This window comes from Megalobrama amblycephala, linkage group LG18 (assembly GCF_018812025.1).
Source record: "Megalobrama amblycephala isolate DHTTF-2021 linkage group LG18, ASM1881202v1, whole genome shotgun sequence".
In the NCBI taxonomy this organism is placed as follows: Eukaryota; Metazoa; Chordata; class Actinopteri; order Cypriniformes; family Xenocyprididae; genus Megalobrama; species Megalobrama amblycephala.
This window is the reverse complement of record NC_063061.1, coordinates 28,255,613-28,273,934: the sequence shown is the minus strand read 5'-3', so window position 1 is coordinate 28,273,934 and position 18,322 is coordinate 28,255,613. Positions and strand designations below refer to the sequence as shown.

Below are 18,322 nucleotides of genomic sequence, written 5' to 3'. Positions count from 1 at the left end.
GTTATTATTAGTAATAAGACCATTGGGTTTAAGATCACGAAGAACGTAAAAGCTAAACATTCCAATATTTTTATTGTACCATGTGTAATGGATCAGCTGATATATAAAAAGGCTTGGTGTTATGCAAAACAAAACCAATGGATTTCCAGGAAAGGATCTCAAAAAGAACTAGAAAAAGCAACAGATGCTTATTTAATAAACAGTTGCTTTCTTTGCAGGACAAAAAAAATATCCGTGTCTTCACATAACGATTTAAGAGACCACAGATTTATTTATGACCGTGCTTGCCTTAATGGTATAGGCTATGAATGTCACTTGAACTGGGTCAGGTTTGAATTTAATCCCCTCAAAACTCTCCAAACACGTTTTATGTATAAGTGTCGTTTTATACACAACCCTGCAGTTAGCAAATGTGCTTTAGTCTGTATTTAGCATTGCAAGAAATCAATTACCTAATTGAAAAAGTAGTCTGTATCAGATGATTATTCCCGTTTTTCTACATTTAATTAAGATTTTTAACAAGTCTGTCTCCTAAAAGATTTGAGAGTAGAACTGGTCCCAGTTTTTGAAACTTAGTTTCAGATAGAAAGCGCTTATAAATTATTTGCGATGGTGCTAGGTAGTCTATTCAAATCAGTTATCGCTCTCATACATTGTGAGTGTGAAAAATGTGTTAGTTGCCTTTGGTGGTCTTTAGACTCAACCGCCCAAACCTGTTATGTAATGTATAATTCTCCAGATAAAATATGAGCCGATGTGTCTTCATCGTGTTCTGCATGTTTCATCTTCTCTCCATGTAGTTGAGCACTGCCTGGTTGAATACAGCAAGGAAGAAGTCTGCGTCGTCTTTAGTTATGCACATAGGAGGCTTGATTCTGAAAGTCTGGAAAAGAGGTGGGATATTTGAGAAAAAAAGTAGCATGGGCAAGACTAAGATTTAATATTTAAATGTGAGCTTTGAACACATAAAATAAAGCATACTACACACATTTTTAGACACAAGTGCATAATTTTCCCAAATTGACCTTAAGCATCTACTGTAGTAAATCTTCTGAAGTCTCTAATTTTATATATACGCTACCGTTCAAGAGTTTGGGGTCAGTATTTTTTTTTTTTAAGAAATTAATATAATTCAGCAAAAATGCATTACATTGATCAAAAGTGACAGTAAAGACATTTATAATCTTACAAAAAAAAAGATTTATTTCAGATAAATGCTGTTCATTTTTTTATACTTTCTACTCCTCAAAGAATCCTGAAAAAATGTATCATGGTTTCAACACAAAACATTAAGCAGCACAACTGTTTCCAACATTGATAATAATAAGAAAAGTTTCTTGAGCAGCAGATCAGCATGATTTCTGAAGGATCATGTGACACTGAAAACTGGAGTAATGATGCTGAAAATTCAACTTTTCATCACAGGAATAAATTACATATAAAAGAAGATAAAAATAGAAAACAATGATTTCACAATATTACAGTTTTTACTGCATTATTTCATGTAATAAAGTACACAAAAATCTAATCTATTTCTATGCATTTAATCTTTTTATTTTATGATAAAAATGTGTAATATATATATATTACTGTAGTTTTTTAACATGTATGCAGTTTAAAAATATCTAAATGTTAAAAATTCATAAACAAATCTTTACATTTTACAGCTTTAGAGAACTTTCTTTTTGGGGTGAACAAGGGCGGCACGATACTAGAAAAAAACTGACATTGCAATATTTTGTCTTTCTGCAATGTATATTGCGATATGAAAAATTCACCATGATGACTTGCTCTGTTTGGAAAGAATTAATCAATCTAGGATGATTGGGGTGATTTTGTAGGTCAGTGAATACGCACAGAAAATAATGAACAAATTACAAGCATAGATAAATATAATAAAACAAAGATACAAATGAAAGAAATAGTGCTTTATATTTTTCAGGTAAGCCTAACAGTACTCTGGTGCAGAAATTGAAAAATCAGGTATAAAATAACACTTCATAGTCTTCACTTATTAAAATTAATCTGTGTTAAAACTACAAAAGTGATGTCTTTTTGTTGTTTAACATTCATCACAGAGAAAGCAGCAGGGCTACTGTCACTTTAAGACTGTATTTACAAGGATGCTCAATGTTTTACTTGCATTTTGACCTTTTTTTTTTTTTTTTTTTGCTGCATGTTTGTGTCCATTCAGGCGCAAATAGATGCGAAAGAGCAGCATTCTGTGTGTGTTTGCGAAACAGCCGCACGTTCAGAATTGAGTTCTCTTTCACATCTTTGTGCGCCCAAATGGTTTAAAATCGCATGCATGTTTAAACTGACAGGACCTAAAACACTGTCAAATTATAAACTTTAATTGTATGATGGTCAAACTTTGCAATTAATCCGAGAATCGGTGAGTTCTGAACAGTGGTGTCTGGTCCGTACGGATTAACGATCCCTATACTAGACATTGCACGTCATTCGATGTGACTATCGTGGATGCGCACATTGAGATTTTGATGCTAAAATGATATATCGTGCAGCCCCAGGGTGAACTGTTCTTTTAAGTGTACATTCAGTGCTTACTGTGACTATTTCTATAAGTTCAGACAAGCAGGATTCCTGAGGCATTGAGCGACCATGCCACTACAGGACCGAAGTGAATCCCTGGAATACCTTTTCCATTGCACAACATCACCACACACCCTGTGCATTCATGTTCCACCCTCGCAAAAATCACCTTACATATAGACCTCGTCACCTCACCTACCTGTCCGTACAGTCCCCCTTTTCCAATCAGCACTCCCATGTCTTTAGTCTCCTCGAAGATCTCAGCCATGGCCTCTCGAGGGAGCGGGTCTCTGGTGGCCTACACATGGGTTTCAGAGAGATGTCAAAGTGGGATTTAAGAGAGCGATTTCAGGAATGCTGTTTGATTAAACACGCTTTTTGACTTGTTTTTGAGGTAAAAAATGTGATGGAATAGTTTTCCCAAAAATTAAACTTCGACCATTTACTCACCATCATGTCATTCTAAACTTGTATGACTTCTCGTTGACACTTTAAGGAGATGTTTGGAAAAGGACATTCTCCATATAATTAAAGTAGATGGTGATTTTTACTGCCAATATCCAAGTTTTGCTCTTTTTTTTACACCCACAAAAAAAAAAAAAAATTATACATATGTATGTACACTGTAAAAAATGACCGTGATTTTAACAGTAAAAGACTGTAAAAATGCTGCGGTGAAAAACTGTCAATTGGTTTACAGAAAGTTTCCATACTATATACGGTGAATAACTGTAATAGATCTAACGGTACATTTAATGTAATTTTACGGTAAAATACCGTTAAATTCACAGTTTTTGGAAGTGAAAAATAACAATTCATTGTAAAATTTACAGTGAAAAACCGTAAATTGACATTCCCACAATTCCCTGCGTGACACTTCACATTTGATATATTTTCGTTGAAATAACTCTGTTTCTTCTTAGTTTTTCTCATTTTTTTCTAATCAGTTATGTACATTAGGGTTTTATGTTACATCTAATGTTGTTAAATTAATGTTTATTGTATTTTTAAAATTTCATGCATGTTACCATGATGGTGTTTAGTGTGTGTGTGTGAATGACACTGTGTGCACCTTCTATATATTAGTGTTGTCCTCCTCAGCTTGTGGAAAAGCTGCTTGTGATGAACTTTGATTCATCATGTGACTCTTATCACCACTGTGTTTGGTGACTGTCAGTGTATTATAAAGGTAAAAACAGATATTAGTACTTCATTAGGTTGGTAAATTAACATTATATCAGTTAATGAAATACGTTATTTTACCGTTTAAATTTTACTGGGATTTTTTTACAGTGTACTGTAATCATATGGACCAAACTTATAGTGCTTTTTGGAGCTTGGCAGTAAGTCACAGCAGCTTTGACATTCAGCAAAATATCTCCTTTCATGTTTAATGAAAGAAATTAAGTCATAGGTTCTGAAAAACATGAAAGCGAGTAAATAATGTTCTTTATGTAATTACTAATTCCACTCTGTGAATTTCCATTCTAATGGAAAGTGTACTTTGTGTTTCTAGACACATCCCCATACGGTTTCCAGTATAATAACCATAGGTAAGTGAGGTACACTGGGTGTTTTTAACTCCGGCAAAGAGCGGAGTGTACTTCTGGGAATGTTCAAACATGCTGTCTCATTGCTATCTGCTCTAGTTAATGGCTAACAAGTTCTGTAGCTCATTCCCTGTGAGGAAAATTACAAACACTCACAGTCACAACAAACACTCTGAATCATTAACTATTCCATCTGGAGCTCAAGTAACTCCTACATTTGACTCTTCTCGTACCTCAAGGTCAAGAAACCAAGATTGCTCTGCAAATAAAGTTTAATGAAGTGGATGCACAATCACAAAGCTTGAGGATTTTCACATTGATTTCTGAAGTGAGCAAAAGCTTGAGGTGTCATTGGGATTAATATTCACAAAACAAGGTGTTTAAGACATTTAAAACTGAAGTGTGTCGTTTTTTTCCATGTTAAAATACTTTATCTTCTGCTGAGACCATTGCATTGCATTCTTTGTGAATTTGACTCTATACTCTTTTTAGAAGAAAAGCTGCAGTAGTTTAATGCACTCATTCCAGAAAGGTAAAAGTGAGGTTACAGCATGAGATGAGAGGCAGTTTCCATCAATAAAGCTGTACACAGTGGGACACGTGCACTGCCAGATGTCTTTGTGTATTCAAGGCATTAGTTCAGGTGGAACGAAATGTCATTACTCAGAGACACAAGATCCTTCATCTGACAAATATGTTCCTTTTGCAAGCTGGAGAGGTTGTACTTATGGATACTTGCCTACATTGGGCAGAAATACAAGCTAGTTTCTATAGCAAATGAATGTATAGACTTCAGTCAATGCTTTTTAAAGGGTTAGTTCACACAAAAATGAAAATTCTGTCTTAATTACTCACCCTCATGTCGTTCCACACCCGTAAGACCTTCATTTATCTTCAGAACACAAATTAAGAGATTTTTGATGAAATCCGATGGCTCAGTGAGGCCTCCATTGCCAGCAAGATAAAAACATATTCAAAACAGTTCATGTGAGTACAGTGGTTCAACCTTAATGTTATGAAGCAATGATAATAGTTTTTGTGTGGCAAAAACAACAAAATAACGATTTCAAAACACTGCTTCATGAAGCTTTACGAATCTTTTGTTTTGAATCAGTGGTTCAGAGTGTGTATCAAACTGCCAAAGTCACGTTCCAAACTATTGAAGTTTCAAAACACTTAAGATGTAACGAAGCCTCGTTTACTGAAATCACATGACTTTGGCGCTCCGAACCACTGATTCAAAACAAAAGATTCGTAAAGCTTCAAAGCTTCATGAAGCAGTGTTTTGAAATCAGCCAAGACTAGATATTGTTGAGAAGTAGTTATTTAGTTTTTTGGCGCACAAAAAGTATTCGCGACTCTATTATATTACGGTTGAACCATTGTAGTCACATGAACTGTTTTAAATATGTCTTTAGTAGCTTTCTGGGCATTTGAAAGTGTTAATTATCTTGCTGGCAATAAATGCCTCACTGAGCCATTGGATTTTATCAAAAATACCTTAATTTGTTTTCTGAAGATGAACGATATGAGGGTAAGAAATTAATGACAGAAATTTCATTTTTGGGTGAACTAACCATTTAATTGCTCACCCTCATGACGTTCCAAACTCGTAAGACCTTCGTTCATCTTCGGAACACAATTAAGATATTTTTGATGAAATCTGAGAGGTATCTGAACCACACATAGACTGCAACGTTATTACCACTTTCAAGGCCCAGAAAGGTAGTAAAGATGTTGTTAAAATAGTCATATAAATAATAATATTTTGAATAAAGTCATTATTTTTGCGCGCAAAAAGTATTCTTGTCGCTTCATAATATTAAGGTTGAACCACTGTAGTCACATGGACTATTTTAACGACGTCTTTACTGCCTTTCTGGGCCTTGAAAGTGGCAATGACGTTGGGTGCCTATGGGTGGTTCAGAAACCTCTCGGTTTTCATCAAAATTATCTTGATGAAAATCTTACAGGTTGACACTGATTCACTGTGCTCTGATGCTTCCTGAAGCATTGTTTTGAAATCGGTCATCACTAAATAAGTCGTTATTTTGTTATTTTTGGCGCTCCAAAAATATTCTCATCGCTTTATAATATTAATATTGAACCACTGTACTCACATGAACGATTTAAATATGTTTTTAGTAACTTTATGGATCTTGAGAGAGGAAATTACATTGCTCCCTATGGAGGCCTCACAGAGCCATCGGATTTCAAGTAAAATATCTTAATTTGTGTTCCGAAGATGAACGAAGGTCTTAAGGGTGTGAAACGGCATGAGGGTAAGTAATAAATGACAGAATTTTAATTTTTGGGTGAACTAACCCTTTAAGATATGGTAACATATAAAGATATGATATCATATCAAAACATTAATAAATGGTTAGTATTCTTACAAATTATTAACCCCAATCATATAAAGTAGGTCATAAATACACATTTATTGTAGATAATTTTTCATTGGCTGATGACTATTGATCCTATACTGTAAAGCAGAGATATTAAATGACATTAAATGCACATAACTTTCAATCATTCACCTTATCTTTGACCATTTCCACCCCGATTTGAAGACCTTTTCCCCTCACGTCACCGATGATCTCATACTTGTCCCTGAGTTTGGCCAGTTCAGTCAGCAGGTATGTCCCCACGTCAGCACTGTTCTCCTGCATCTTGTCTTCTTTTATTGTCTGAGAGCAACATACAGCATTCAAGTTCAAGTATTTATTATTTATATTCGCTATTGCTGATACCAGGATATAACTGTACATGACTGAAAAGTAAAATGATCTGCACTTACATCTAGCACTGATGACGCGACTGCACAGGATAATGGGTTTCCTCCGAATGTGTTGAAATGAACTCCCTTCGCAAATGACCTGGCAATCTCTGCAAAATACACAAATCACATGATATCAGTGCTGAAAACAATGTACAACATACTAGAAGATGCTTTTAGTTGTGGTTTATTTATTTTGTTGGCAGAAATGTAGGCATTAGATACACTCATAAGCTTCTCAGCCTGTATGTGACCCAACACACTCTTTTCATTCTCTCTCTCATCTTCTCACAGGATGAAGAGCGAACAGCGAGAGACAGAGGACCAATTAGAGTGAATGGGAAAAATAGGAACGGGAGCAGTGGCACTCCAGTGTGCTTTTAGAGTTCAAGTATGTGGGACTAATGGGGAATTTGAACTCATTCGATACACGTGTGAATGAGGTGAATGTGACCCTGTGGTAGCACATTAGGAACATTTTAGGAACAAGACATTTTGATCTCCATTGTATTTTTTGTCCATACAATGGAAGTCAATTGGAACCGAAATGTATGCTTATTAACATTCCTCAAATGATTGCAGAAGAAAAAAAATGCATACAGCTTTGGATTGACATGAGGGTGAGTAAATGATGACAGTATTTTAATTTGTGAACTGTCCATTATGGGAAGTCATTTTAGTCACATCAGTCATTAGGTGCTTTGCAGTGGCAAAACGGTAACATTGCAAGGATAATCCTTTTCAGGGTTTGAACCTACTTCATTTCAGTTAACAAAGGTCCATTTACAAAACATCTTGTCTTCTTTTGTAATATTAATATTAATATTACAAAAATATTATAAAGCAACAAGAATACTTTTTGTGCGCCAAAAATAACAAAATAGCGACTTTATTCCACAATATCTAGTGATGGGCGATTTCAAAACACTGCTTCAAGAAGAGTCATGTGAACCATTGAAATGTCAAAACACTTACGACATAATGAAGCCTCGTTTTCTGAAATCATGTGATTTTGGCGCTCTGAACCACTGATTCGATTCGTAAAGCTTTGAAGCTTCATAGATATTGTAAATAAAGTTGCTATTTTTTTATTTTTGCCGCACAAAAAGTATTCTCAATGCTTTATAATATTAAAGTTGAACCACTGTAGTCACACAAACTGCTTTAAATATGTTTTTAGTAGCTTTCTGAGCATTGAAAAGGCCATCGGATTTTATCAAAAATATCTTAATTTGTGTTCCGAAGATGAACTAAAGTCTTACGGGTGTGGAATGAGAATGAGTAATGAGTAATTAATGACAGAATTTTCATTTTTGGGTGAAGTAACCCTTTAAGATCTAGTGCAGGGATTCCCAAAGTGTGGTATGCGCACCCCCAGGGGTACGCGAGAGGAAAAATGTAATGGCGGTCTGGGATTTTTCCATACAATAAAAAAACTTGAACAGTAAACATTTCCTTTGTAATCGCTTTTATTTTAAATAAAAAACTATAATTTATTAGTTTTTGATAGAAACGTAGAAGAAGACAGCACTGCTCTTCTTTTATGCACTGCAGGCTAGGATGATGATGATGATGATGATGATAATGATGCTAGCTCCACGGTCATTTAATAGGCCTAGCCTATTGCTGCAATGTTTCTTTTACGCGGCTGAAAATAACCGTGCTTTCTGTTACTGAGCCTGTGTCTGTCACTCGCCCTCTTAAAAGTAGAAGCTTGTACGTAGCTTTGTTGCATTATATTGAAACTTTGTTGATGTTGTTATAGTCATGCGTGTTCTGGTTATTTGCGCATGATTAAACATGAGTCTTTATATGGCGATAAAACAAAGCTTTGTTGCGTTTTTTTTTTTTTTTTTTTAAGTGGGGATTGGGGGTGCACCAACCTGGTTGGGACAAATTTGGGAACCGCTGATCTAGTGTGTAAAACCTTTGTGTCAAACTTTCTTAAAAAAAAAAAAAAAAAGAAGAATATCCAGCTGCATCTAACCACAGAGCTTTTTAAAGTTAAAAGGCATTGAGGTGAATCGAACGATAAGCCTATTAATGCAACATGAGAGAGATTTAATTTATAATTTGTGGTTCATTCTGTTCTAAGAATATTTTAATTTCCTGCCATGCTGGAACTTGGATTCAAGCTCACCAGTGGGTTCACAGTGCTGCTTCCTCACTTTTCTCTTTCTGCACAGTCCCTCATTATTCTTCATAGTTTAAGACTCAGTGTGTGAACCTCATTTAAAACACCTCCATGTCTAAATGTAGTTAATTAGTCTATGAATGCAAACTTGCAAAAAAGGACTACATTTTACAATGTCCTTGACAGCTTGAATTAGCAAATCACACAATAAGTTAATCAGAATTTGGCTGATTTAAGTAGGCACTAGCCTCACCTGATGTGGTGACTACAGCTCCCATCGGGAAGCCGTTCGCAATGCCCTTTGCCATGGTAACCATGTCTGGAATGACATTATGTCCTTGGAAACCCCAAAAGTGGCTCCCTGTGCGGCCAAAGCCAGTCTGGACCTAGAAGAACCAAAAATACCAAGAAATAACTTTTTTCACACTATAAAAAAGTTTTTTTCAAAGTTGCAAGTACAATGATTATTGGAGTATGTAATTGTGGGGGCCAGTGTCACTTCATATACACACTTCAGAATCTTGCCAGTAGTAGTAAGTAATCTCTTTTATGAATACTGTGAATTCTGACATACTTCTTTTGTCACATACTGTTTTTCACCTACTATATAGTAGGGAAGTATGCGATTTCGGATGCAGTCTAGGATTTGTTTTTGAAAAATATGGGAAATGAGGGTGATAATTCTGAGCCGTCTCAACTATCTGAAGCACCAACCATGTGTGCTTGGCTTCACTGATGTACAGAATGGGATTTACTAGCAAATTCTTCAGACCTCATCTGCTATACAGATTCCTCCTTTCTCCCGAACAAGCTGGTAGCTGTCTTTCAGGTAGTTTTTCGGAAACTGAACAGCCCCACCGACACCCTGCAGAAAGATAATCATAATCATGATATAACTTGTCACATGTTAATATTTGAGGGCAATGAGTTTGTTAGTGGCATTTTGTTTTTACAACAGTACACTAACATATCACATATATGGGTCACATTGATGGATAAGGTTTTTAAAAGTGTAAAAAAACATAATGGAACTGTAATTCATTTTGAAGTTTTATTAAGTGTTAACAATGAGATTATGTGGGTTTTTTTTTTAATCAATTAACACTGTTTTTGTCATTTTTTTATAAGATTTGTCACCAAAAAAGTCATTCGGTTTTACTGAATGACACTTTTGGTTATACCGAATTACGACATTTTCAAACAATGCCAACGGGCTGATATCTAGCTAGCTTGCTAGTTAGCTAGCTAAGAAAAGTACAATTAAACATTTTATATTTAGTACAAATTTTTTAAATATTACATTTTCCATGTTTTATAGCAGGTTGTACCGAATGACCTGATGACATCCGTATGATCAAGTGAAAACAAGAATTTTTAAAATAGTTAAGAGAGCGTTAGTTACTTTGCTTCAAGACCATGTGGTCCTTTGCAGGTGTCTGAATGATGTCACATCCTGTCACATGATAGTGACCGCATGACTTGATCCAAAATGGTCCCTTATATATATTGGTTACTCCGAATGACATCAATGAAATTCATTTTTCCGGACATTCTTTCTCATAACAAAGCAACGACTTTCACATAATTTTAATACCATTTTGCACTATGTTGATATATGATGTTATAAAATCATGCCAGAATAAAAAATATATACATTTATTACATTTTAAGATATTTTAATCACAAATGAAATGGCTGTATTGGCCTTTGGACGGTTAAACCAAATGACCTTTTGATACTTCAAAATCTTTAAAATACCTTTATATGTAGCAAAATATAATTAAAATGGATTCAATAAAATAGATCTAGTTGAACTATCTTACATACTTTGGATGTCATATTTTTGTTTTTTATTATTATTAAGGCCTTTGGACAAAAAAAAAATGACCCGTCACGTCATTGACCCATTTGTTGATTTTAGTCAGTAATGGAAAAATATATGCAATTAATATAGAAATGCAGATTTAATTTCAATGGATGCTACTGGCCTTTTTATTTAATTATACTTCAATGAAAATTAAAACAATTACTGATCAGAATCATTTTATATAATTGTAAACATAAAATGCAATCTCCCATTAGCTGGACTATGCTGCAATTCACAATATTGCAAAATACTGACATCCTGCTTTGAAAATGGAAGTTATTTTCACTGATGTTGTGCTTACTAACTTATTACATCTACCAGCAAAGTGCTGGGTAATGGATGTGGTCTTTGTCAGATTTTGTTTCTATGACGACCAAAATGCCCATGTTATCATGGTGAACGAAGCAAATTACTCAATACTTGCAACTGGACAAGAACTGTGTTTATTGAAGAATATTAAACTACAGCAGATTCAGTCCTGATCTTTTATGACACTCAAACCCGATTCCAAAAAAGTTGGGACACTGTACAAATTGTGAATAAAAAAGGAATGCAATAATTTACAAATCTCATAAACTTATATTTTATTCACAATAGAATATAGATAACATATCAAATGTTGAAAGTGAGACATTTTGAAATGTCATGCCAAATATTGGCTCATTTTGGATTTCATGAGAGCTACACATTCCAGAAAAGTTGGGACAGGTAGCGATAAGAGGCCGGAAAAGTTTGAATGTACATATAAGGAACAGCTGGAGGACCAATTTGCAACTTATTAGGTCAATTGGCAACATGATTGGGTATAAAAAGAGCCTCTCAGAGTGGCAGTATCTCTCAGAAGTCAAGATGGGCAGAGGATCACCAATTCCCCCAATGCTACGGCGAAAAATAGTGGAGTAATATCAGAAAGGAGTTTCTCAGAGAAAAATTGCAAAGAGTTTGAAGTTATCATCATCTACAGTGCATAATATCATCCAAAGATTCAGAGAATCTGGAACAATCTCTGTGCGTAAGGGTCAAAACCATACTGGATGCCGTGATCTTCGGTCCCTTAGACGGCACTGCATCACATACAGGAATGCTACTGTAATGGAAATCACAACGTGGGCTCAGGAATACTTCCAGTGAACACAATCCACCGAGCCATTCGCCGTTGCCGGCTAAAACTGTATAGGTCAAAAAAGAAGCCATATCTAAACATGATCCAGAAGCGCAGGCGTTTTCTCTGGGCCAAGGCTCATTTAAAATGGACTGTGGCAAAGTGGAAAACTGTTCTGTGGTCAGACGAATCAAAATTTGAAGTTCTTGTTGGAAAACTGGGACGCCATGTCATCCGGACTAAAGAGGACAAAGACAACCCAAGTTGTTATCAGCGCTCAGTTCAGAAGCCTGCATCTCTGATGGTATGGGGTTGCATGAGTGCGTGTGGCATGGGAAGCTTACACATCTGGAAAGGCACCATCAATGCTGAAAGGTATATCCAAGTTCTAGAACAACATATGCTCCCATCCAGATGTCATCTCTTTCAGGGAAGACCTGGCATTTTCTTTTTTTGCAACATGACAATGCCAGACCACATACTGCATCAATTACAACATCATGGCTGCGTAGAAGAAGGATCCGGTTCTGAAATGGCCAGCCTGCAGTCCAGATCTTTCACCCATAGAAAACATTTGGCGCATCATAAAGAGGAAGATGCGACAAAGAAGACCTAAGACAGTTGAGCAACTAGAAGCCTGTATTAGACAAGAATGAGACAACATTCCTATTCCTAAACTTGAGCAACTTGTCTCCTCAGTCCCCAGACGTTTGCAGACTGTTATAAAAAGAAGAGGGGATGCCACACAGTGGTAAACATGGCCTTGTCCCAACTTTTTTGAGATGTGTTGATGCCATGAAATTTAAAATCAACTTATTTTTCCCTTAAAATGATACATTTTCTCAGTTTAAACATTTGATATGACATCTATGTTGTATTCTGAATAAAATATAGAAATTTGAAACTTCCACATCATTGCATTCTGTTTTTATTCACAATTTGTACAGTGTCCCAACTTTTTTGGAATTGGGTTTGTATATTTATACAATTCAGTGTAAGGTATGGTGTAATAAAACCTGGATGGGTTCTGCAAAAAAGGCAGCAATCCGATTGGGAACTGTTGTAGCGAACATCTCTTTGAGCTGACTGATATACATATCATTGGCCTGACAGTGACCTGAGAACAGACAGAAACAGAGATTATGAATACATGATGATACATGAAATGTGTGCTAACAATTGATTAAGAAGTATATTTAATGAAAATGTAAGTGGTGCTTGTGCAAAACTTGATGCCACAGTGCTAGAACCTTGTGGGTTGTTGCCAGGGTGTTGCTAAGTTGTTCTGAGTGGTTTTAAGAATGTTGCTAAAACGTTCTTAGTGCTGCTGGCCTTATCAAGCAACACTAATTATAGAAAAGAGTAAACAAGCTCTGCCCATGTGTTGTTGTTTTTTTTTTTAACACCTCCTGTTTGGGAAATTTCCTGAATGACTGCTTTTAATGTTTGACCTGATGAGACAAACATACCTTGTGCTGCCTTGAAACACATCTTTCTTAGCTATTTAACAGGGAATTACTGTTTATATGTAACATTCTGAAGATTTATTCTTCAGGTTTTGGAACAGGCATGCAAGGAAAGTTTATAGGCATATGGCACCATTCATATACACTGGTTATATAAAAATTCAAAGAGTTTGGGTTACGGTTAGGCTGAAGAATTTATAATAGAGTATTAGCTTTATATAAAAACAGAATGATATGCCCTCATTATGCTATTGTGTGTGTTTGTACCTGGGGAGCAGCTGCATTCTCGGATGGTTTGAACTGGAGAGTCTCGACAGTGGCTTCCTCCCCAGAGGCCCCTGAACACATCCGGACACATGGTCTAAAATGAACACAACCCACATAGGAATAAAACTCTCACAAAATGTATCAGACAGATCCCACAACTCAAACACATACAGTTTTAAGACATGCTTTTCAAATATGAAAATGCACTATATTCTCAGTATTTTTTGTATGTTTTCCATTTATTTGAGAATCAGACTTATTCTATTTTTCTTATCTTATTGGCAAGAAAAATAACCTTAATTCACGAAAAACTTTATATATAAACTTAATATATTCTGTGAAAACCAGACTTTTCTTACACAAGTTTTTCTTCAAGAAAAGATAGATATTTTTATATATTTTGATTTTTTAATTTTTTTTTCTTGCATTGGCACTGAAATCATTAATTAAAAGGCTGAAGTAAAATACAATATTTTGTGTGGGTCAGAAGCTTGTTTCCGCCACTGAAAAAGATAATTGTGAGTTTTTATCTCACAATTCAAACTTTTTTCTCAGAATTGGACTTTATAACTCGCAATTGCGAGTTTATGTCTCACAATTCTGAGAAAAAAGCCAGAATTGTGAGATATAAATTCTGACTTTTTTATATCTAAGAATTGTAAGTTTATATCTTGCAATTCTGCCTTTTTTCTCAGAATTGTTAGACATATGATAAATTCGCAATTGCGAGTTCTGAAGTCCATTTCGGAGAAAAAAAGTCAGAATCGTGAGTTTTTGTAATTCATACCTTGTAACTCGCAATTGTGAGTTTATATCTCACAACAAGAAAAAAATAAGAATTGTGAGACAAAAAGTCACAATCACCTTTTGTGTTTTTTATTGCGTGGCGGAAACAACCAATACATAGATATCGTCTTGTGTATTGGGTTGTTATTCTAACCACATGAGGTCTGACAGTAATTATGTTACTTTTGCATTAAACAACAACACCAACATAACTTCTTATGATGTTTCCTCTTATAATGTGGTTTGTGGACTTGACACAGAGGAATATTGCATTATAAAGCAGGTAGCTGACAGAAGGAGAGATGTGTGGGTGTGAGACGTACATTATGACAGCCCAGAGAAGAGGGGATGGGATATTTGTAATCTGCATTGGACGTCAGACCTGTCGCTTGTGGACTGCCACCGTGATAAGAACCCCTGCGCACACAAACACGAATGAGACAGTGATTATCTATGGCTGGACAGGGCTGCTTGAGCTGTCACCAACAGGTTTCCCTACAAGTCACCGTCTTCCATTTGTTCAGTTATTGGAAAGAATTATTGGCAAGTAAGGTCAATCACCTGAGAGTGATGACATCAAAATTTCCTGTGTGAAGCCGGGCCATTAGCACTGCAAGGTCATTAGCCTCCGAGCCACTGTTGGTAAAATACACAACCTAGAAAAGAAGACCATCACAATATTAAAAAAGATATTCAGATTTTCTCTATGCATAGATTTACCATGTTTTGAAAGAAGTCTTTTATGCTCACCATGGCTGCATTTATTTGGTCTAAAATTAATCATAAGCAGTTACTTTTAAAAGTAATGCATTACAATATTGCGTTACTCCCTAAAAAAGTAACTAATTGCGTTAGTTACTTTTTATGAAAAGTAATGTGTTACATTACTTTTGCGTCTCTTTTTCTCACCTGGGCTGGGCTTGCTTGTTTGTTTTTTAATAACAACTAAAAAGTTCTATTTTTTGGCAGATGTAAAGGCCCTTTCACACCAAAAGTGAAATGAATAGGCCTAAAGCGGAAGGAAATGCATATTTATGCCTGTACAGTAGAGGGCGCAGCTCAAACAAACCTTTCAGCTGTGCTGCCAGTGATTTTAATTTTTACTTATTAGTATGGTTAAATTAGGTCAGCAGTAAAGGTTAATAAAGTGAGATTAAATACATAAAGTATATTTGTGTAATTTAATACAGTTAATTCTTACAGGTTTGCATAAAATTCTGAGATTGCATTTCACTGGTTTTATTCATTTTGAGGAATACTGCATGTTTCCGTGCAAGTGAGATGAGTAAATACATGTTCACATTTAGTCTAGAACTACAATAATGTTTACACAGCGCACTTAACACCTCTGCACTTTATTTCTCTCAACATGGGGACAGGAGAGCTGTCAGTCAATAAATGTGAAAAAGTAACAGATAATTTGTTGTAAATTGAAAAAGTAATGCATTACTTTACTAGTTACTTGAAAAAGTAATCTGATTACGTAACTCAAATTACTTGTAATGCGTTATCTCCAACACTCATCATAAGTCTCGCACATTCACAGAAAATAGCTTATTTTCACATTGCAAAAAAATAATAATAATAATAAGTTGGATAATGTGAAAAATAAACATATATATAAAATTATTTGGACAATAAGTAATTTGTTTCAATTTTCTCTTTCTTTGTATCTTCAATAGAAAAAAATAATTAATCTCATGATTTCCAACATTAGAGCATAATGAAATGTAATAACATCAAATTCTGTATATTTATAATTTCTTTATTACAATTAGGAAGAGATCCTTTAATTGTTTTATTTTTATTTATTTATTAATAATTTAATTTTGCATATTGTTTTATTTTTTATATCTATTACTTATTTTATTTTATATACAATATAATATATTTTTAATGCTTTTCCTTAGACAAAACAGCCCGGACCCCAGTTCGATATCCCCTGCAAGACAAGAAAACACTGCACATAATACTATAAACCACAATGCAATGCGCTCAACCTTCAACTTCCAAAACTGAAAACGTACCTTCAGCGGGTCTGGCAAAAGGGAGGCAAGTTTCTCTGCATACTCCTGCATTTCTGGGTACACATAGATGGGTGTTGTGTGCCATAGACGCCTTAGCTGTTTCTCAGCTGCCTGTGTCACTTTCCTGCAACCATATTCAAAGTTCTGATTCGATCGATTTTAGAAATAATACCATTTCATAAACAAAAAACGAAGCCCATGTAAAAGTTCAGGGCGATAATATTCTGAAACAAGTCCACAGACATTAATCTAACTGCAGTCATTTAATTTCAAGATAACTATAATGCACAATCATGAAATATACAAATAAAAATGTTGCCTGGCAACCTTACGGGTTACAGTGTCCAACACTGACAGTGGCAACCCCAGCAAACAAGTCCAGATAGCGTCTTCCATCCACATCCCACAGCCACTGCATGTAACCCTGGTTTATGAAGACTGGGTTCTTGTAATATGTTACCTTCATGGTCATGGGGTTGCAGTTGTGTTTCCTAATCTTTAGTAAACGGTCTTTAGACATCCCCTATAGGAGAAATCATTCATGCTTGAAAATAAATTGATTTCTCTGTGTATTTGATCATTTGATTTCCACATGTGTATTATTATGACATGTCCCCAGACATAAACCTCTTACCTGATATGGGTCAGGTTTATAGTCACATGGGGGAATCTGGGGCAGGACAGGTGCTGGGTGTTTCACTGCTGATTTTTGGCATAGCACACCTGGACAGAGGTACATTCTGTGTTAGTGCTCAGAAATGCATTGGGACAGTTGTATCTATCTATCTATACAAAAAGATAGATAGATAGATAGATAGATAGATAGATAGATAGATAGATAGATAGATAGATAGATAGATAGATAGATAGATAGATAGATAGATAGATAGATAGATAGATAGATAGATAGATAGATGACAGGGCAGTAATTCGTCATCAAAGATACCGTGGTATTGTCATGGTAATGTTCAAAAGCATAGTTATTTGTACTTTTTTCTTATGACAGGACCATTATGAGTTCGTGATTCGATGCTCAGGAATCAACATATTTGTCATGGAGTCGAGTCTAAATACACAAACACAATTATGCAAAACTTCACACAAATGTTCCGGTCCCTTTAAATGTGGAGACAAAAACACTGCATTCTTACCGCCTTCTTTGTGGAATTTCACACAAACTTCCACTGAATTCCACAAATCCGTTTTCCCGAACAGAGACGGGCCGTACAGCCGAGAACAAACTTTATGCATTACTGATGTTTTCAGAACAATTCTTCGGCAGCGAATTTAAAAATTAAGTGTTGGGAAGCGGTGAATTCTTTCCCCAAATGTGCCTGGGGAGGGTCGAGCTCAACCAATGATATGTCGGGGTAAAGTCTGTCTTGAGGCCTTTACTGAGAAGTGATGTGTCGTCCGTCCCTTCACAGAGAAGGGCTGTTCGTTACTAGTATGTTACATTTAATATACGGCTAAAATTGTATCAAATCTAAGTTAGTTGTTTCAGTCTTATCAGGTTGTGTCCAAGAAATGATAAAGGAATGAACGTAAATGTCCAGAATATACAGGGGTTTTATTTTTTTATTTTTTACTAATTAGCAAAAATAAGTAAATAAAATAACAAAAATCAATAAAAAATAATACAATGTCATATAAGCTAAAGTAGAAAAAAATGTGGTTATTTTAAGCCTAGCATATTTTCTACTAAGCAACACTTTCCATGAAAAACTCTTGTGTACTACATGCGTTTGCTGATTTGGTTAAATGTGTTTGAGGGCAAAATAAAAAAGTCAT

General features: G+C 35.3%; 1 protein-coding gene across 1 annotated transcript; it reads right to left on the bottom strand.

The window, feature by feature from the left end:
- Window positions 1-46: 46 nt before the first annotated feature.
- Window positions 47-17,887, bottom strand: agxt2 (alanine--glyoxylate aminotransferase 2). Its single transcript, XM_048165125.1, has 14 exons — window positions 17,683-17,887; window positions 17,166-17,254; window positions 16,864-17,054; window positions 16,532-16,655; window positions 15,066-15,160; window positions 14,828-14,921; window positions 13,719-13,812; window positions 13,002-13,102; window positions 9,789-9,881; window positions 9,270-9,402; window positions 6,904-6,992; window positions 6,644-6,793; window positions 2,753-2,851; window positions 47-883 (listed from the first exon to the last, which is right to left on the bottom strand). The coding sequence occupies exons 1-14, from the start codon at window positions 17,780-17,782 to the stop codon at window positions 782-784; spliced, it is 1,554 nt and encodes a 517-aa protein (XP_048021082.1). The 5' UTR covers window positions 17,783-17,887; the 3' UTR covers window positions 47-781.
- Window positions 17,888-18,322: the final 435 nt, after the last annotated feature.

Excerpts from the sequence above, each read along its gene's own strand:
- agxt2 (XM_048165125.1), bottom strand. The coding sequence starts at position 17,782 with ATGCATAAAGTTTGTTCTCGGCTGTACGGCCCGTCTCTGTTCGGGAAA. Across the intron at positions 15,161-16,531 it reads TTTTGCCAGACCCGCTGAAG|GTTGTGTATTTTACCAACAG; the intron begins GTACGTTTTCAG and ends CTTCTTTTCTAG. Across the intron at positions 14,922-15,065 it reads TTTGATGTCATCACTCTCAG|GGGTTCTTATCACGGTGGCA; the intron begins GTGATTGACCTT and ends TTGTGTGCGCAG.